This window comes from Podarcis filfolensis, assembly GCF_964270895.1.
Source record: "Podarcis filfolensis genome assembly, chromosome: 5".
In the NCBI taxonomy this organism is placed as follows: Eukaryota; Metazoa; Chordata; class Lepidosauria; order Squamata; family Lacertidae; genus Podarcis; species Podarcis filfolensis.
The window spans coordinates 12,288,595-12,310,247 of record NC_139608.1 but is presented as its reverse complement, the minus strand read 5'-3'; the positions used below and the strand labels follow the sequence as shown (position 1 = coordinate 12,310,247).

Genomic DNA, 21,653 nt, shown 5'->3' with positions numbered 1-21,653 from the left:
GACAGAATTGAGACTCTACTGACATTTTAGTGAGCAATTGTCAAATCCTTTCCCAGCTGGATTAATGGGTCTTTACCATGAGTGTTCACTTGTTAAGGTTATAGTCTTGTTGTAAATATGTTTGTTGTGTTTGTGTTTTTAACTGTTTTTAATTGCAAATCGCCTTGATATAGTGGTTTGGAAGGTGATCAGTAAATTAACTGTAACAACAACAATTCTCACTTTTCAAACCAATACACAAATTGAAATACAGGTATCTTTTGAAGTTCACACTTCTTTGACTTTTGTGCTGCACTTCTCAAACCAAAACAACGTGTACAGAAATGCATATATTCAGGGAAGATATGCAGATACTCATGGAAAAAATGTGCTAGAATTCATTATATTAGGGAGAACTGCTTGCAAAATGTCTATATTAGAAAAAAAAATTGTATTGCAACGTGTATTAGGGGAAATGTACACAAAAATGCTGGTAGTCTTTGTAAGGATTTTTTAAAACAAAACAAAACAAAAAACCCCCTAAATTCCTTCAGAAATGTGGAGAACTGAATTTAGGATTGGGAGGGTGAGAAACTAAGCGAAACCAAAATGGGCAGATTAATCCATCCCTCTGTCAAACTGGCCACTCTTGTGAAATTTGGCCATGTCTACATAGGAAAGGCAGAGAGTTCGTTGCTAGACCATCTGTTCTGGAAGGTAGGTTTTTATAGTGTGCATTTAAGTAAGCTCGCCTGTAATTAGCTAGCTTCACATTTTATACTTCTACATAGGTAAAATGGGGACGAGCGAGTTCTAATTAATGTAGTGAATGGATGGCTAAATCTACGGAGCAGGTGGAGTACATATACACAAGAGGGAGAGAGATGCGACGTTATTGTCTTTGCTGCCAATTTTATGGCTGCTTTGGGAAAATCAGGCTCTATATTGTCTTTCTGGGACCCATCGCAATAAATACTTTATGGCTATTAATCATGAGACCAATCATTTGGCATCATTAAAAAGTTATCAGACTTCCTCTATTAGGCCTTTTTTGTTTTGTTTTGTTGATGAAGTCAAAGGACTTATCATGACAAATGTTGCTGTTAACCCGAGGGTCTGTGGATTCAGAGGCAGAGGTGTAGGAGGGGGGGCAGGGAGGGGCGGACCACCCGGGTGTCATCGCCGAGGGGGGTGACATTCGGTGCGCCGCCTGCCTGCGACTCGACTCCCAAGCTTACCCTGAGCCATCGATGGGGGGGGGGGTAACAAAAAAAATTCTGCCCCGGGTACCACCTGACCTTGCTATGCCACTGTTCAGAGGCCCAAGGGGAGAGGCCTAGGGCTTCAAAGGTGGAACCTACCTGAGCTGAGCAAGGGTAGAGCTTGACATCCCTGGTAGACAAGTTTGAAACTTCTTTCAGCTGATCTCCAGTGCAATTTTGTTTCTCTCTTCCCATTGTGTTTTCAGTACACTACTACTACTATCAACAACAACAACTTTCTTATTTTATTATTTATACCCCAGCCACTCTGGGGGGCTTCCAACACATAAAAATGCAGTGAAACATCAATCATTTAAAACTTCCCTATACAGGGCTGCCTTCAGATGTCTTCTAAAAGTTGTGTAGTTATTTATTTCCTTGACATCTGATGGGAGGGCGTTCCACAGGGCGGGCGCAACTGCCGAGAAGGCCCTCTGCTTGGTTCACTGTAACTTCATGTCTCGCAGTGAGGGAACGGCCAAAAGGCCCTCGGAGCTGGAGTGGAAATTGCAACCGTTCACAGATTCATCTCATGTCTGGAATGGAAATCAAACCAGCGAATAGATTTGGTATTTGCTGTTCAGTTCACAAACGATATAAAATTGATTATGCTTTTCCTCCCTTTGCACCGCATTTCCTTTGCATTGAAATGAACAGGATGGGACAACGTCAAGACAGCATGATCTGTGTAATATACACTATTAATTCAGCCAATCACACGAGATACATAATTTTGCAGTGAGATGAATGGCACAGTTTGGGGAGGATGCCAAGTTGCAGACGAATAGAAACAGCGCTGTGGGTGACAAACTCAGGGTGGAACAGAAAGCAATGCCTTCTTACATTCCTGTTTGGCAGGGCCTTTTCACTGGCTGTGCCAAGGCTTTGCAATTCCTCTGCTAATCTCCCTTCTAGGAGCCTTCCAATGGCAGATGAAGACATTTATGTATAAACGGGTCTTTTTGTTTTTGTTTTTCTGCTGCTGGTTTGTTTTCCTTGCATGCTTTTTAAAAAAACTGCTTTTGTTTTTATTTTCTCCTATGTTGATTGTGCTGTTGTTTTTAATATCGACTTTGATATTGTGTTAGTATGTAACCACTGTGAGTCGTCTTGGTTGTAGCAGATAATGGCAGTTGTGGAAAGGCAGGATACACATTCAAAATCAGGAATGGGGAACCTTCACCCCATCAAATGTTGCTGGACTTCAACTCTCATGAGCCTTGGCCAACGATGCTGGGATGATGAAAGCTGTAGTCTAACAATGTCTGGATGGTCAGAGGCTTTCCGCCAGCACTGTATATAATAAACATACTCTGTCATTGTGAGACAAACCATGAGACCAAGGAACCCTAGTTAATGGATGAGGTGGGGTTGGATCAATACAGTAGGATTAGGGTTGGGGGATCAATCCAATTCACTTTGCATTTATAGATGAACTTCCCTATTTTACACATTCTGCAGCAATATGCGAACCAAAACAAAGCCATCCTTTAAAATCCGTGTGTCTCCAAAGTCTGAAATGCAGCTCTCCAGCGAGGTAACGTGTACAAAAATGCATATACTAAGGTTTGGCGTGCATATAAAATGCATATACCAGTGAAAATGGCAGGCAAAATTGCTTTGCAAAAATGTGGATATTAAAGAAGTTGCATAAAAAATGGATACTGCACTAAAATTCTACTGAATTTTCATGAGGGTTTTTGTTGGTTTTTTTTGAAAAATCACAAACTGATGTGGAAAAATAGAGAATGAAACTTACAACTACAAATGAGAGGTGCGGGGGGGGGGGACGACCCGAAATTAAAATATTCACCCAACCCTAATTAAGAGACAGGACTTGGATCATTCTTGAATGCTGCTGAACTGAAGATCATGGGAACAAACCATATCATTAGTGTAGCAGTGCTGCAAATCCGTTAGGTAGAGGGCTCTGAGTGCTCTGACATGTGCATCGTTCTCCTGCATGAGAAATTCCACCTCTTCATTCTAATGGAGAAGGCCCGTATAGGCTTCCATTTAACTGTCAAGATAATAAGAATAAGAATAAGAATAATTTATACCCCGCCCATCTGGCTGGGTTTCCCCAGCTACTCTGGGTGGCTTCCAACAAAACATTAAAATACAATAACCTATTAAACATTAAAAGCTTCCCTAAGCAGGGCTGCCTTCAGATGTCTTCTAAAAGTTTGGTAGTTATTTTTCTCTTTGACAAAGGGCGTTTCACAGGGTGGGTGCCACTACCGAGAAGGCCCTCTGCCTGGTTCCCTGTAACTTGGCTTCTCGTAGCGAGGGATCTACCAGAAGGCCCTCGGCGCTGGACCTCAGTGTCCGGGCAGAACGATGGAGGTGGGGATGCTCCTTCAGGTATACTGGACCGAGGCCATTTAGGGCTTTAAGGGTCAGCACCAACACTTTGAATTGTGCCCGGAAATGTACTGGGAGAACGGCTCCCTCCCCAGTCCAACGAAGGGAAGCATAACTGAGCACCCAAATATTTTGGCAGGTGTTAAATCAGGACCCATCATTTTAATTAAGTAACACCCCCCCCAAAAAAAATATCTAATGAAGTAGCCGTTGGCCTACAAAAATTCAAAATCAAGGTTCCACTGACTCCTCATTTAAGCTGTGCAAGGCTTTCGTGCTGATGCAGGCATTATTCCCACATCTGCATACACAGGAAAATGTGAGAATTGCTAATACATGAGGCTGACAGATTGGTGAAGCCTGTAGCTCCAGAAATTGCAGTATGATACTATACTGGCGTTCTTCATTTCAAGCTACTTTAGAATAACTGCTGCATTTCAAAAAGGTTGCATCTCATTTTGCCCCTCTGCTTGCTGAAGTTCAAAAACTATGTTTAATATTCCCTTTTCTTTTATACACTTATACTTGTTTACACATGTTCCCCATCAAAATCTCGAACGGGAAACATCAGGAGCATAGTAAGCAGGTCAGTTATTATTAGCTTTCACTTTATTGGCCTAATCTTATCTTCTAAACATTTATACAACTGGCGAGGTAAGTTAAATTCTACACAGAGAAGAGGGCTTCCGTTGTCTCATCAGTTTCATTTAGATGCATTTGTAGGCGGCAATGGGGAAGAGAGGGTTTGTCTACAATTATATAGACCTGAGGAGTTATTTTTATGGACCTAACCCTTGTAAATATAAATGTCACCAACTATAAAGCATGTTGCTTGTTAAAGTCGAAATACAAAGCTAGGTTAAAAAAGCACAAGTAAACATGGCAACAAAAGTGCTCTCTGTCTATCTGAACAATGCTTCTGGTACATTCCAGCTGAGTTATAAACTCACATTAATATTTCCTGAGAGAATTGGCAGAGTTTGTCATTTTGAACTACTACTCCCCCCCCACATACACCTTTAAAAAGTCATAGAGCGATTGAGCACAAGGAATGAATCATCCTCTCACCCACACCAATTATTTACTCTTCTGGCGGAGAAAAAAATAACAACAGACATGAAGTCAGTTGGCATTGCAGAGGGAAAGCATTTGCCTACACACTGTCTGGTCTTGGGGTAAACATATCGGCTTTGTTTCTCCCCTTGTAGAGAAGAAGTCATTCAGCTTTGTCTCAGGACCTTCCTCCAAGAACTGGAGAGGGCAGAGCTTAAATCTGATGAGGTAGGAACTTTGGTCTCTGTCTCACCCAAAAGTACTGTTTGGGCATTATCCACATGCAGAACTTATGTAAGGGGGAGTTGGTAGGTTGCCCTGGCCCTGACATCTTGCATGCATGTCAGCAAAGGCAAAGCCTATGCAGGAGTAGCTTCTTACACACCTGCTTTGCTCTGCAGACATGCCCACTGATGCATGGACTTCCAGGAGGAGTGGCCGGCGCCACTCAAGGTATCAGGGGTGGGACCTGGAGCAAATTACTGCCGCCATCTTCTTCATGCATAGGTTTTGCACGTGGAGAATGCCCAAACAGATTAAGGGGTTTCCTCCATCACAGAGAATGAAGTGTGAGGATTCAACAAGGTTCACCTTCTTGTTTTCACAGCCACAAGGGAAGTTCTAGTTAAAACAGGAGTCCGTGGGCTCCATGGAGAAGGGATACTCTTGCCCACAGTGGGAGAAGCCACTCTCTTTTCTGACATAACTATGGACCTTATTACAGTATTAACAGCTGGTTGCCTTGCAGGTGATGCAGTGTTTTGCCATCATTTTAGATACTTTATCCGTGGTGGCTCTTGGGGTCTCAAATTTCAGCAGCGCCCTGTGTGGTGCCGAAATTCGGAGCTCTTCCACCCCTCATGCTCCATTCTAAATCATAGTTGTGATGTCCCTGGCAACACAGCTGAGACTACATGCCCAGTGATACTGAACTGGTCATGCTCCCCTAAATCCATCTCTGACTTGACCCTCTATCCTTCGCAGACATTCTGAAGGTGTACAAAAGATACCCCACATTCATTAATCTTAAAACAAACTGACCCCAGGGAATACACCCTTTAAAAGCCCCCCCCCCCGCACTCTGGTGTTACAGGAGAAACCAAGGCTAAAAATCCTCAGGCTGCTTCCCCAGTTCCTTACAGAATATATCTCACCTCGTTCTATGGGTCACTGTTCAACCTTTCCAATAATCTCCCATCAAGGTGGTGGTATTCAGAGTTTGAATGCTTAGAGTTTGCTCCTTAGAGGATGTTACCATGGATCTGAAGTTTCATAATGTACATGCCTCAGTAGCTAGCCTCCATTTTAACTGATTCTGCAGAGGTCCATTCTGTTCAAAACAGAAGCAGCATTTGGTGTGAGACTGAGACCTACCTTGGCTTTCTGAGCTTCTTCTGTTTCTGTCTTTTCCTAAGCAATTTCGTTGTGGGCCAAAGATCTTGCCACTTCAACCAGCTCTCTGAAAAGTTGACCAAGGATTGTCACAGAAAGCTATCCCTAACTGCCATCTTTAGATGCTACATGTGCAGAGGTGTCTACTTTTGCAGTTGCGGCAGAGATTTTTGTGGAAATTCAACCCATTCAGAAAATGACATACCCCTTGCAGTTCTGGCTCCAGGAGGTGGGATGTAGCCAAATAATGAATGACCTCCTGCCTAAAAGGAGTGCAGAAATTCACCAGAGGAGATTCCATGACCACCCTTCCTGTCAAACAGTGAGTGTTATTTATAAACACTGAAAAATTAAATGCTAATGCTCCAGAGCATTTGGGGATTTCAACTGCATAGGCACTGGTAGCATTGCAGACACAGACAGGCTTCCTAACATGCTAGTCTCAACTGTTGAAAGAAAATGTAAAATCAATAGTGTAATGAAGCAATATAATGCAATAGATGTAAAATAAATTCTAAATAGCCATTAGAAGAAAAAGAAAGGCCAGCCTATAATCTGCATTTCCTAAAGCAGCAACAGAAGTAGCAGTAGTAATAATTGATAGTGGAGCATATACTAGGCACAGAGTCCAAGGATGTGTGATCACATATTGCTAGTCCCAATTCAGCACCCAATAAGCAAAATCAGCCCTGAATGCTCACTGGAAGGACAGATCCTGAAGCTGAGGCTCCAATACTTTGGCCACCTCATGAGAAGAGAAGACTCCCTGGAAAAGACCCTGATGTTGGGAAGGATGGAGGGCACAAGGAGAAGGGGACAACAGAGGACGAGATGGTTGGACAGTGTTCTCGAAGCTACCAGCATGAGTTTGACTAAACTGCGGGAGGCAGTGGAAGACAGGAGTGCCTGGCGTGCTCTGGTCCATGGGGTCACAAAGAGTCGGACACGACTAAACAACAACAACAACATTTTCATCAGAGAAATGTTGAAGGGTATGCACACCCTCTCCCCCCAGGGCACACCCTCTCCCCCCAGGTTTCACATCCACATTGAGTGTTTTTGTGTGGCTGGAGAGCTTCCTGGAACTCTGAGAATGCCCCTTGCTTGCCTCTTTGTGAAGAAACTAGCCTACTGTGCCAAACTTTACAGGGCAGTGTTTTGCCCTGACTTGCCTCTGGCCCTGCCCACTACTGCCATGTGGCCCCTGGAAGATTTCATAGAAGGGAATGTGGCCCTTTGTCTGAAAGTGGTATCCCACCTCTGTACAGGCCTCTGTGCTGGAGTCCTGGCTCGTGTTATGCTCAGTAATATATATAATGGATGATGATAGGTAATGATCTCTCTGATAGGTTCCTCAACGCTGCAGCCCATTGGCTTTTTATATTTTGAAAAAGGCAAAGCTCACATTCGTATCTCTTTTCCTCCTTTTCACAATCATTTGTTGATTGAAAAAGAAAAGAAAGAAAAGGATGACTTCTTACTTGCTTTTAAAAAAAGAAAAGAAACCCATTTCTGATTTCTGCTTGGTTTACTACGTTCTCAAGGGATGCTTGCAATTTTTTAGGATTATGCAGTTTTATTGCTGCTTTTTATGATATTGTAAAGCCAACGCAAACAGTGGGAGAGGTTAGATGAAAATATGAAAATAAATAAAATGCTGTCAACACCTGTAGCAGTGTTGCTGTGAAGCTCTTAGTCAATCTTTTATATGGGCATTATGTTGTTAGAACTGTTGGGTCATCTTTCCAGCTTCTTGAGACGGTTCAATTTGTCTAGGTCATTCAGATCATACATGAAGTTTAGAGTGGATTTCAAAATAAATTCAGCGCTCATGATTTCAGTGGTCTTCAAACTCTACAGCTTAAACTCACTTGTAACATTGTGTGAAACTCGTCTTTCTTAAACTATCCTGGATTATTTAAAAATAAGAGAAGTTTAAAATGTACTGTAAGTATGGTAGCAACAGTGTAATAATAATAATAATAATAATAATAATAATAATAATAATAATAATAATAATTTTTATTTATACCCCGCCCTCCCCAGCCAAGGCCAGGCTCAGTCTAATGATCCACAGCTCTTAATTGTTGGAGTTTTGACCATAAGAGTATAAAGGAAAGCCACTCAAGAGCAGCATGGTTGGGGAATTTGTGGCCTGCCATTGGACTCCAACTTCCACCAGTCCCAGTAAGCAAAGTCAATGGCCAGGAATGATGGGAGTTGTAGTCCAATGGCATCTGAAAGTCCACAGGTCCCCCTGCTCTGATACAAGACAAGTGTATGCATGAAGATCACTTCTGTTACCTGGTTTTCTACTTCATTTGTTTAGTGGCAACAGGTTGGTGTGGGAGGAATCGAAAAATATTACATTTCTTTCACGGAACGAGGAATTTTAGCCTCCATTTCGAAGCTGCATTTGTGATTCCTCAAATTGTATGGAAGTGATTATAGTGCAGCGTCTCCTATCTCCATGTGCTCTTGAGTAGGTCAGTTCTCATGCATTTCTTTCATCTTATGCAGTTTCTTTTATGTGTTTTGGGGTGGTTCCACAAGGACACTCCGTGCATATCATTGGCAACAAGTAAACAGAAAAGAAGGCTTTTTGTGTGAGCTGTGAAAGTTTGTTTATCACACATTCCATTATATATGCAATCATATCTAACGTGCCTGGTCTTGCATTTAAGTAGGAACCATATAAGCTTCAGTTCATATGGCATATCAGGGATTTTTTGGCGGGGGCAGAGAGAGAATGATAAACTTCTCCTCTGTGCTGCAGTCTTGATGAAAATCATCCTCCTTCGAATCTGCGTGGTGTCTTTTGCTGAGTGTGAAAAGGGTTCCACATTTCATATCCCTCTAAAATGAAGTTAATTACATGGGAAAGGGTTAGAAAATCTAAAGAATGGATGGAAGAAAGCAGATGTACATTCTGACACATGCCATAAATAAATCAAAGGGAATGATTTTTTTTGTTCCCATTTAGAGGCCAAATGTAATTGATTCATAAATCAATTAATCACTGTGTCAAGAGACCAGAGGGCAGCAGAAAATGGTGCCCAAATTAAAATGAAAAGGAGGCAATTCTCTTTAAGATTGGAAGTTGGATGCTCAATTGAAGTCTAATCAGAAGTGACCCACTATTGTGAAAGGGGAAGCATCAATATATTTCTAATTTCACAAAACACTTCCTTAAACGAAAGCTCAAATGATCAGGAGAGCTGATCATTCTTAAGGGAAGATGAGTGAGTGATCTTGTCTGAGGACATTTTGGTTGACTGCAAGTGTGATGGACACAGGAGTGACCCCAGAGAAGCCTGATCAAAGGAGTGGAGGAATGACAAGGACCATTATCAAAATCGCTATTGGGATACATCCAACCTGGAATACCAGAATATTGTTCCAAAAAAGCAGATAAATTTTACAAAGTCCGCAATACCTGAAGGAGCGTCTCCACCCACATCGTACACTGAGGTCCAGTTATGAGGGCCTTCTAGTGGTTCCCTCACTGCAAGAAGTGAGGTTGCAGGGAACCAGGCAGAGGGCCTTCTTGGTAGTGGTGCCCACTCTGTGGAACGCCCTCCCATCAGATGTCAAGGAAATAAGCCACTATCTGACTTTTAGAAGACATCTGAAGGCAGCCCTGTTTAGGGAAGTTTTTAATGTTTGATCTTTTGTTTTGTTTTTAATATTCTGCTGGGAGCCGCCCAGAGTGGCTGGTGAAACCCAGCCAGATGGGTGTATTATTATTAGTATTATTATGCTGTTACTGCAACTGCTGCAGCATATGGTTTGCCACCGTGAGAACAGGATGCTGGACTAGACTGGCCTGATCTCAGTCTCTCCATACATTTTTAAGTACTTATGGTGGGTGGTGGTGGAATTAATTAGCTGGAACTTTCTGTTTCTGCCTGACTGTTGAAATAATCTCTTTGTTTTCCTATTATCAACTCTCTTTACCCTCTCAGAGGGCAAGGCAACAGCAGAAGACAACATCTGTTGGGAATGCTTTGTAGCTGTTGTAGTCCTTGAATAGTGAAAGAAGCAGATCAGCAACACAGCTTTGTCTGTCAAGACCTGAGTAGACGTAAAGGCAGAGCAAAAGTTAGCATCTCACATGTGGCAATATGGTGTTCCTTTATTATCTGTTGCATATGGTTAGCTCCATTGCATTAGTGTCGGCTAAGTAGCACATTTTCAGTTATTATGCTTATGCGGGAGAGATAGTGTTGCTATTGTTGACTCTATTGAATAAATCAATGGGAAGACTCACTCATTTGTGTGTGTGTATGAGCACACTGCTGGATAAAGCTACCCTTACTAAGTACTGAGATGTGCTTATAAAAGTATCTGGGCTGTACACTATTCATTGGGATAAAGAGGGGTTGACTTGCTGACCTCCCGGAAAAACACAAATTCGATCTTCTCCTTTTAGGTAAAGATCATAAGTCGACCCGGATGGTCGCCAGATTCTGTCTACAGATCTGTAGGCGCAGACCATCCCCCAATACAAATCAGTCTGTCAAGAAAATCCCCATACTCAGACCCACAGGTGACTGGGCCAATTTTCTATGGTAGTTTTTCCTAAAGATTTTATGTGTTTATGCGTTTAGCACATTTTTTAACATGTAAGCCATTGTTCTCACAGTGGCCAACCACATGCCTTTGGGAATCCCCAAAGCAAGATCCAAGCACGAGAACATTCTGTCTTCCTGTGGTTTCTAGCCCCTGGTTGGTTGGTTAGTTAGTTAGTTAGTTAGTTAATATACTGCCCTATACCTGGAGGTCTCAGGGCTGTTCACAAAAAAGATTGCGATATATAAAATCAAAATAAAAACAATAACTCAATAATTCATCCCCCCAAAAGAGCCACATTTTAAAAGGGTATAGGATGTCAATCAGATCAACCAAAGGCCTGGTTAAAAAGGAACATTTTTGTCTGGTGCCTAAAAGGTATATAATGAAGGTGCCAGGTGAACTTCCCTGGGGAAAGCATTCTACAGACGGGGAGCCACTGCAGAGAAGGCCCATTCTCATGTTGCCACCCTCTGGACCTCTTGAGGAGGAGGCACATGAAGGAGGACCTCAGAAGATGATCTCAGGGTCTGGGTAGGTTCATATGGAAAGAGGCAGTCCTTGAAGTATTGAGGTCCTGAGCCGTTTAAGACTTCATAGCTCAAAACCAGCGCTTTGAATTGGGCCCAGAAACTAATTGGTAGCCCGTGCAGTTGGACCAGGATTGGTGTAATATGCTCAAACCGTCTTGCTCCAGTGAGCAACCTGGCTGCTGAATTCTGCACCAGCTGAAGTTTCCGAACCGTCTTCAGAGGCAGCCCTACGAATAACACATTGCAGTAATCTAACCTTGAGGTTACCAGAGTAGTTACAACAGTAGGTAGGCTATCCCTCCAGTGGTGGCTCATGAACCTTTACGATAATGGTAATGGGTGGATAGTTTGGACTCAACCCAAATGATACTGCAAGGCCTTTTTTAGCATGCAAAGTCAGTCCAGATGAGCAATTCATTCAGAGTTTCAGAAAACACTCAGAGACAGGAGGGTTATTGGGGAATTAATTCAGAACAGGCAGTGTGGGTCAAGTGAATTGGTTCAGGGCCATGAAGCAGGTTTGCTCAAGCAAGGTATTTTGCAGCGTGATTTAAAACAGGGTTGAGACAAAGCCTGGTGGTAGCTAAGTAGAAGGGCAACTGCTTGGCATGTCGGATGCCTTAGGTTCAATCTCCGACATGTCCTTTCTCTGAAACCTTGGAGAGCAGCTGTCACTCAGTGTAGACTATACCGTATTGGGCATTTGAAACAAGCCACAGATTGTGTGCAGAGTAGACCACATAGATGGAATCACTGAAGAGATGCAAAGAGACCTTTGCAAGGTTTAATAACAAAAACTCCTCAAACATACATCTTACAAAGTGGTTATAATTATCACCCATTCATCCAACGGGGGGGGGGGGGGTAAGGTCATAGCTGTCAACGTTTCCCTTTTTTTAAGGGAAATTCCCTTATTCCGAATAGGATTCCTTACAAGAAAAGGGAAAAGTTGACAGCTATGGGTAAGGTACAGAGTAAAGCTCATTATATAGCAAACACAATTGCTGACACAGCTAATCAGAGTGACCTATCAGCACCTGTTACACCGCCACACAGCTGCAAAAACTAGGTCAGGATATGCACCCTGGCCCTTAAAGTGGTACACACCCTGTGGAACAATAATGAACCCTACCTTTAAACAAACTATCCAACAGACTGAGCTAGATGGACCAATGTATTAAGTCAGTATAAGGCAGCTTCTTGTGTTCTCTAAGTTCCTGTTTCAGAATACTAGGCTATGCTCCGTATCTGATTGTCAGTCTTTGCCCAGCTTGTCATCTCTGCCTTAATCCTGCTTATATTAAAGTTGTGCCTTATCAACAAGGCGAAGTGGGTGGCTCAGCTTCTGGGACTCTTGTCATATGTCAATGAATTGCTCAGAGCCTCTTCCATCAATCATGCAGTCCTACAGTGTTCCAGTTCAGCTGTGATGTGACAGAAGGTTATTTTCAGGAATTCGGTTGAAGAGAAGAAAGTTGGTCAATGGCTGCTGATCAAAAGATGCCACCCCATTAACCGGGAGCGTGGAAGGGAAGGGCTTTTTGGCTTGTCAAGTAGATCTGATGGTCTTTGGGTGATGGTCAGCTCTTCATCCCATAATGATAACCCTTGGAGTGTTTCCAAAACTGCTTTTAAAAAGTTGGGAAATAATCCAGGGGGAATGTTCAACAAGGGGAGTGCAAAAATTTTACTATCCCGCCATGACACACTTTGCACCTACTTTCTGTAAGCAAAATTATTTACAAGTTACTAAGCATTAAAATAGCGGAATAGTGTGTGTTTTGATATTTGAAAGGATGTACAAAATAAAATATGTGGTGGGGCGTATTCAGTATTATGGGAAAGATCAGGGGTCGGCAAAGTTTTTGTGGCTTGGGCCAGTTCACGGTCCCGCAGACGCCGCAGTGGGCCTGAGTGTGTGCATATGCATGCATGTGCAAGCGCTATTTCTGGCGCTCCTTCCGGTGTGGAGGAGCTTTGCGCAGGAAGCCGGCCAGTGTCGCGGAAGGTGGTCTCTGCTCTGCTCTGTGCCGGTTTAGCGCGGTGCACGGGAGCTGACTGAGCGGGTGGCAGGGATCCATGGGCCGGTTAAATGACCCCCATGGGCTGCTTGTGGCCCATGGGCCTTAGGTTGCTGACCCCTGGGAAAGATGGTAGGGTCACACTACAGAGACAGTCTGTGTGAATGAGAAGCTTTTAAGCCCATGTCTAAAGCATAGCACCATAGACACTTGTTTGGGAGGGTGTTTTGTAAAAATAAGTGCAACAATGATCAAACGCTTGCTTTGAGTCGTCACGGAACAGACCTTAGGGGCAAGTAGCACAGTGAAAGGTTCTTTCCTGAAGACATCATCATCATCATCATCATCATCATTTTATTTGTACTTTAAATGAGCTTTAATATATGGTGTGTACACAGCCTTAGTGGTTTCAAGTGCACTTAGTTCTTTTAAGCGGGAGGGTGCTGGTTCAAGTGCTTTATTGATTTGTTACCTATCCATTGTTGGCAATTTGTGTGTGTTATTCACGCAGCAGTACATTGGGCTCTGCTCCTTTCCACTTAAATGTACTGATCTGTTCAGTCTCCCTGCATAAACATCTAAAATAAAGATGAATCATTACTGTCAATCGTGCCTCTCTTATGCACTGTCATCCTAATAATGAATGACTGGAGTGGTTCTCTTCCTGGAGATATTTGGTGTGTGTGTTTGTGTGTGTAGCAGGGTGGGAGTGGAAGACAAGCAAGTGCTGAGCTCTCATAGATGAAAATACACTGGTAAGGAATCTATTACCTCATTAATTCTTCTGAGAATGATTGATTATGCAACATTCAGATCTTGCAGGTTTCTTTAATGTTTCATCCAGCGAGAAGCAAGGAAGTCACCACAGTTATTTCCTACTTTGAAACTGAAACTACCACTTCGTCTTTTCTGATTTTTTTTTTTTAAATGTATATAATGCATTGGAAAGATTGCATATGGGTTCTTTCCACATTGCTATATAGATTTATAAGGTATGGTGTTCGTGGGTCTGGTTTTCTCAGTATTGGAACCATAGAGAAACAGTGGTACCTCGGGTTACATATGCTTCAGGTTACATACGCTTCAGGTTACAGACTCCGCTAACCCAGAAATATTGCTTCAGGTTAAGAACTTTGCTTCAGGATGAGAACAGAAATCGTGCTCCAGCGGTGCAGCAGCAGCAGGAGGCCCCATTAGCTAAAGTGGTGCTTCAGGTTAAGAACAGTTTCAGGTTAAGAACGGACCTCCGGAACGAATTAAGTACTTAACCTGAAGTACCACTGTATAAGCTGTACACAAGACCCTTTCCAGCCATGCCCATCACACTGCTGTTGATATAAAGGTTTTTATATTTGCAGTACTAGTTAAAGCCCTACTTATTTATCCAGGCCTTTGGTTGTGCCTTATTGGTAGAGCATTTTCATGAAGAAAATCTCAGGTTCATTCCCTGACAGTTCTGGGTAGGCAGGGAAACGTTCCTCATCTGAAACCTTGGAGACCTGCTGCCAGTCAGTGTAGGTCGTACTGCGCAAGATGGACGAAGAGTCTAATTCAGTAGAAGGCATCTCCTTATGGTCCATCTATTCAACCAGTGATCTCTTTAGCCACTGAGAACCAGGATATTTGCATAGCCACTCCCTTCATCTGCATATTTCCATCTGAGGTTCTGTTTCTTGCTCACTAGATGTCACATTTTCATCTCTGTTCATTTTGTAGATAGAAGAGGGATTCTGCCACTGTCTCCACTTGCAGTGCCAAAGCTGCATGGGTGTTCCAAATAATCAAGAGCACTGTACGATTGAGGTTCATGTTCTAGCAGGATTCCAGCAGAGAACTTATGGAAGAGGAGGTTGGAAGGGAGCTTAGACTGGGGCTGGATCTTGGGAGAATAGAAAGGATCATTGGGTACTGCCTTTTATATGTGCAGATTGCTTGCAGGAGAGGGGAGTCAGTTTGCACCTTGTGTGAGAATTGTGATTATCATATCTGGTGGACTTGTGGCAAGGTAACGGGTTCCTGGGAAATGATTTACAATGAATTGAAGAAGATGCCTAAATTGACCACCACCACCCTTAACCCAAAGCATTTTTGTTGGGGATAATAGGGACGGAAATTCCCCAAAAGCTGACTAACCTTTTTATGTATGCAACAACTGTAGCTAGAATTTTATATGCACAGAAATGGAAAGACGAAGAGACTCCAGCTAAGGAAGAATGGCTTATAAAACTGGTGAACTATGGAGAAATGGTGAAACTGACTGCTAAAATAAGAGGACAAAATGATTGTATTGTCATAGAAGGAGGGAGGCCATTGGAGGACTACCTATTGAATTATCATTCTTATATGAAATCATATGCAGGATTTGAGATATGAGCAATGGAAGAATGTAGAGAATGGATTTTGGGGGCTTAGAAAATAAATGTAGATGTGTTTTAATGCAACTATTAAGTGGAATATTAAAAAAAAACGGGAGGAGGGATGGGAAGTCAAAAAGAAAATGTGTAACAAAAAAGATGCATATGATTGGAGTTATGTAATAATTTGGAAGATTTAATAACAATAATTATAAAATGAGAGAGAATTGTGATTAAAAATTGCTAGAAGCGTTTGCCAAATTTATTTTGCATGAAATGCCACTGACGTCTAAACTTGTTTAAGTGAAACAGCCAAGCTCGGTTCTTTGTAGAAAAGGAGCACACTGAAGTTTAAAACAACCAGAGACCCTCAGAGCAGTGTCCTATCTGTCAGAAGCAAGCTGGGAAAGTTGCAAAATGCATGGCACAGCAAATCAATCCTGTTAAATCTTCCAGCGGCATTAATATCACTTCCAAAGCAAAGGTTTCAATTTCAACACTTCACAATAATATATGGTCTCTAAAAGGAAAACTTTCTGGCAAGTCAGGAATGGATTAATCACGCTTTTGATACTAACCATTCCAAAATTCAGGACTCTACTAAATGTGGATATAAGGACTTGAGCATCAGGCAGCTGACTTTTGAATATCAGCAGTTGTCAGACATGGAGAGAAGCTTCAAAAACGTATTTCCAAACATACAGGTGCTTATCACCTATGGCCAAACACAGCTAGAGGAACATTTGAAAACAAAATCTCCAGCAGAACTGCATTCAGAGTTCATCAAATGTGCCATTATCTTCCCTGGCTCACACTCAGATTCTAAATCAGAAATGAGGGACCTTCTTTCAGCCAGAGGACTATATTCTGTCCTGGTCAACAAGCCCAAGGACCACTTGCTAGTGCTGGGTGGGGACAGAAGTAAAACTGGGTGCCCAGTCAGGCTTATATTATGAACACTGAGAACTGTGATGTGATGAAGCAGCAGCACAACCTCTGCAGTGCAAATTGGTTGCTTTCAGATCATTGAATTACTTCCATATGTACCGAATCCACAGTTGTGCTTCTGCATTTGGGAAAGATACACATGGAGGTCCTTTCCTTAAGCTGAAAATTAGCAGAAGCTACCAATGGGTTTTGAGCAGTAAGGTGCAACAAGGAGCTTCTGCCAGCAGTATATGTGAGGTCTTAGCAGACCACGAGCTTAACATGAGTCAACAGTGTGATGCAGTGGCAGTTTTAAAAAAGAGCTAATGCTATTCTAGACTGCATCAACAGAAGTCTGCGCAGCTCTCAAAAACAGAAACCCAAAGATGTTGCCAGTTTGACTGTTTGATGATCAGCCCTCAAGAGAATGAGTTCCCTATGAGTGTCTATGCAATAGAGCCCGGTTTTATAAAATTCCTCACACTAGCTACATCTCAGGAAGATAAGCCAGGCCTTCTGCCTAGATCCTGAAGCACAAAAAACAGGAGTCCATAGAACCAGCCAAGCCTAGACTATGCAATCAACAGCTGTGCATGATGCAAGTATTGCAGGACTGTACCACTTCAGACAGCAGGTAGGAATCAAACATATACCAGTGCAAAACCCCTGAGCAGAGAAAGCAAAGCCTTGATTTCCCCTGTTTTGTGCTCCTCTTGAATTTCCATTGAACTAGAACATTAAAAAATTAGGTTCCTATTATTTTTGCTATTATTAGTTCTTAATTTGTATGCTGCTGTTTCGAGTGTGTGATTTAGTTTAAGTTGGAGATGGTATTATTTATTTATTTTATTGTTCTGTTATTGATTTGTTAGCTGCCTTAGTTTGCTTGGAAATATTGATGGGATAGATTAAAACCAAAAAAGCCCAAACCAAATGCATAAGCGTGAAACAGTGAGCACCTGATAACAAGTAGTGTTAATTTATTACTGTTAATCTCGGGAACTCAGTAATAAACAATGGTCCATCTCTGAAAACTATCTACTACCAGTTCTTCAAATAAACTAGCTCTTTTTTTTAATGAAGTTCACTGTTTTGCACTTTAGCACAACATCTTGAATGCCAAAAGAAAAAAGGTAAATAGGATAAATGGATGAAACTGAATTGAACTGTAAACTGAACTAGTTCAATTTCTAAATGGATGTACATGAACAGGAATTAGTTCATTTTTATAATTAACATTCTAAGCTATGCCTACTACTGAAGGGGAGGGATGCAGTTCCTCTTGAATAAATAGTTTTGTGTTTTATGGCTCTAATTGTCATGCATATATAATTTCTGACAAGCCAATTAGTCATTTCAAGTTTTGGAATTACTAGCAATGCACAAATGAAATCAATATGGATTTTTCTCCCCTTAGGCGTAATAATGCATTGAACGGGGAAGTACATTTACTGAGATAGACGTCATTTCAGGAGAACACTTTTTTTTTTTTACAGTAAAGATAACTGTATCCCTTTTTTCTGTTCCAGAGTTTGGAACAAGTAAATTAGATCACTAAAATGAAGTCTAATCATCAGCACAACTTTAAAACAATTTGAGGTCCTTTGAACCTTCAGATAGAATCCAATAAGGCATTTGAAGAAGGAAATCAATAAGTAGTCTTAAAGGTTCTCTCCCTCTCCTTTTCTCTTTTTTTGTCACACAGACGGCAAGTTTTCTCTCTGAAGCCCTTTTCCCTCTACATTCAACAATATCCAACGAACTAGTGTCTTCCTTCAGCCTGCATGAGTCCATCGCAAAGGTAGAGGAAATTTAAGATGTCTCGCTCAGTAATACAAGCATTCCTTTCATGTTAACCAATTATGAATGAATCAATTTCTGTTTCAAAGGTGTTTTAAAAATATTTGTATGTGCCAGACTGGCTGGTTATTTAAATGCATTAGAGTGCATTTCACATTCTCAGTATTCAGAATACGAAAGCTTCAGAATCTGTTTATATTTAAAATATTTGGGCCTCACTGACATACTGATTGTCCCATGGTTTGCTTTGGTGTTATTGTTGTTTTTTAAAAATATTCCGGTACTTCCACAATAGATCACAACCTGAAATTTGGTATACACAGAGATAGTCAATGGTGTTCATCATGCTGACTAAAGATGATGTTAGGTTCTGTTTGTCTTGGTAGACAATCCTGTATTCTTGGTAGAAGTTTTTCCATCTCCAGGTTTTCCCTTTTAACCTCTTCTTCCTTCACCAAAAACCTCTTATCTCCTACAAGAATATAGAAATGTACTACACATATTTGATTCAGAAACTTCTTATGAACTTACTCAATTTCTTACAGTTTAATATCCCCTTCCTTCCATCATGGAACCCAAGTTGCTATAACTGTGGTTCCCATTCACTGACCAGAACCAATCCTGCTTATCTTCAGGCAAAGTAGTGATCTCATGTGCCTTCAGGTCATAGGCTGGGATGGTGTATCAAGGATGGGGACCTTGTGGAACACCAGATGTTGCTGAACCACAGCTCCTGGCCTTGAACCATGTTGAATGGAGCTAATGTGAGTTGGAGTCCAACCACATCTGGAAAGCCACAGGTTTCCCCAACTTCTTATACCTTCAAAAGAGCAATAACCCAACAAAGAAGGCAATCTCCATTCTTCTCACCTCTGAAGCCCTTTTCATTGACCAAGGCAGTGGCTGTGGGCATATTTCCACCAGAGAGAAGGAAAAGGAAATCCATGGAAATTGTTCATTTGCTGATCTAGCAGGCAGACCTGGAAACTGCTGTGCGAAGGTTGCCACTATATAGGAAAGAGCAGAGAGAAGACTTCTTGTCATGGCCTGTTGGGGTTTTTATGAAGCCTTAAACTGGGAATGCTGCAGATTAAAGAACATTTGTTGTGCAGGATTCCCCTTTCGCCTTTCTTGGCAAGCAAGACAGCTGCTTTGACACCCGTCCTTGACACTAAAAGGATTTCAAAGGGGATCCCTGTCACTCCATCCTTGGACCCTGAGGTCTGGAGAACGAACAATTCATCAATCCTGTTTACAGGAAGAATTACAGTCACCGTTAAATCATCTGCATTTGAACAGTCCCTGTGGTATGTGCTGGAACGATTAGCAGTGACAGAAGTGCTTTTGGATAGGGAGATGGCAGTTTCTTTGAGATAATTATCACATGAAATTTCAATGCGGTGGCGGTGGTAAGGAAACTAATTTGTAACCTCTTTCTCAAACACCTCCATTGGCCTCCACCCGCCTCAGTTGAGCAGGAAGACAACTCTCACATTTAGCTATATGAACTCCAGCACTGATGTACTAGGTAATTATAGATGCTGGACTTAATGATCTAATGGATAATAGTCTTAGCTGGTACAGTGGTACCTCGGGTTACGAACACTTCAGGTTACAGACGCTTCAGGTTACAGACTCCGCTAACCCAGAAATAGTACCTCGGGTTAAGAACTTTGCTTCAGGATGAGAACAGAAATCGTGCAGCGGTGGCACGGCAGCAGCAGGAGGCCCCATTAGCTAAAGTAGTGCTTCAGGTTAAGAATAGTTTCAGGTTAAGAACGGACCTCCGGAATGAATTAAGTTCTTAACCCGAGGTACCACTGTAATGCATTTCATTTCGCCAACTTGAAATGGTCCCCTATCGAAATGGCAATCGTATTACTTCGTTTGCACCAAAATGTGGTAAGCTGACCCTCCAATGTTTGAGGTTCCTCCTGCTCATTCTGTTAAGTGGGGCCCTAGACGTCTGCCCCCAAATTCTACTGGACTCCAGAGTCCATCCCCCTCAGGTAAGATTTGAGCCGGGGCCAAGATGAACCTCCAGAGAAGGAAGGGCTGAAAACGTCAGCTGCCTCTGTCTGAATATGGCTTAGCTTGACTAGAATTGGAGCTCAGCAAGGAAGCCTTGGTTAAATGTTTGGGGTCTCTTGCCCCCACCTCCACAATTCCCTGACAGCTCCAACCTTCCTTGTGGGAAAATGCCTTACATTTAGACAGAAGGAGCAGGTCACAGGTCACAGAGAGCTCCCTTTGAAGGTATCCTCAGCTGCAAATAAGGATAATGTTTGGATTGTCATTTCCAGCTGGGGGTTATGGGGTCTGTAACCTATGATTCCTCATAGGAAATGTCATTCAGCAGCCTGTTGTTCCATCCTACCCTTTCTCTCTCTCTCTCTCTCTCTCTCTCTCGTTTAGGAAAGCAGAGCAAAGAAGGGAGTAAACAGCAACAAAGGATTAATTTGGGGTTTTTTCAAGTGTTCAGATCAGATACTTTGGGGGGGTGCCTATGAGGTGGGATTTTTTTCTAGTACTTGACTGGAAGCCCCCAAAACATTTGTCACTGTAAAAAGGGTGGGTTTCTGTGCATGTCCAGTTTCAATCCAGTTTCAATCCAAACAAATCCAGGACAATTCCTGAAATGGACTGCTTGGCCCTGAGAATTATTTTATGGCTTTTAATAGGTAGGCACACTCTGAGAAATACTTTTCCTCTTTCCAGATTTCAGTTAATACCATCCAATGTGCTTGAAGGGAGAAACCCCAGCACTTTTTGGAGTCTGTGGCATCTGCAATGACAGGGAAATTGGGGGTTTGCCACACAGTTCATTTTTGTGTCAGAGAGTACAGGACTCGAATTCTTTTACTGAGTTGTTGGAGGAATATGTAACAAATTCAGAAAGAAGATAGAATATGTGAATGATGATGATGATGGGCAAGAAGTGGCTACATTAATATGAACCCTTGGCAAAGCAAGACAAATATGCATGTGTGCTTGACACTTTAGTACAATAAATTATTTTTCTGGGGTGTGAATTCGTAATTTTGAACTTGTAATTGCATACAGTTTATCTTGTTGCGTGGACGTTTTAATTTATTAAACACATTTATGTAGACCTGTTGTGGCTTTTGGCAGGACCAAATGCATTTGAAGTGAACTCTCTGTAAAGTAAAATGAGTTTGGTGTTATCCCAGCAGGCTTAAGGGCCTTGGGTTGCTCTGGGAAAGTGCCAGATCCACTGAGGTGGCTAGCGCCTTTTGAAACCCTGCATAATTGGGGTTCTAAAAAAGTTTATGGGTGCAGAAGTTCCTCCACTTCAGAACTTGACCTCCCATGAGTCAGAATGTGGCAGAAAGGGTGATGTAGCAGGTCAGAGCTAGAAAACTCACCCCTGGCATC

The 21,653-nt window shown here is 42.1% G+C and overlaps 1 protein-coding gene across 5 annotated transcripts in view; it reads left to right on the top strand.

The window, feature by feature from the left end:
- The window catches only part of NAALADL2 (N-acetylated alpha-linked acidic dipeptidase like 2), a 607,172-nt gene that overhangs the window by 490,750 nt on the left and 94,769 nt on the right, over positions 1 to 21,653 (top strand). For all 5 annotated transcript variants that reach the window (XM_083613236.1, XM_083613237.1, XM_083613238.1 and 2 more), the window contains one exon: positions 18,163 to 18,258. In XM_083613236.1, coding sequence (XP_083469362.1) covers positions 18,163 to 18,258 — 96 coding nt within the window. The remainder of the gene's footprint in view (positions 1 to 18,162; positions 18,259 to 21,653) is intronic.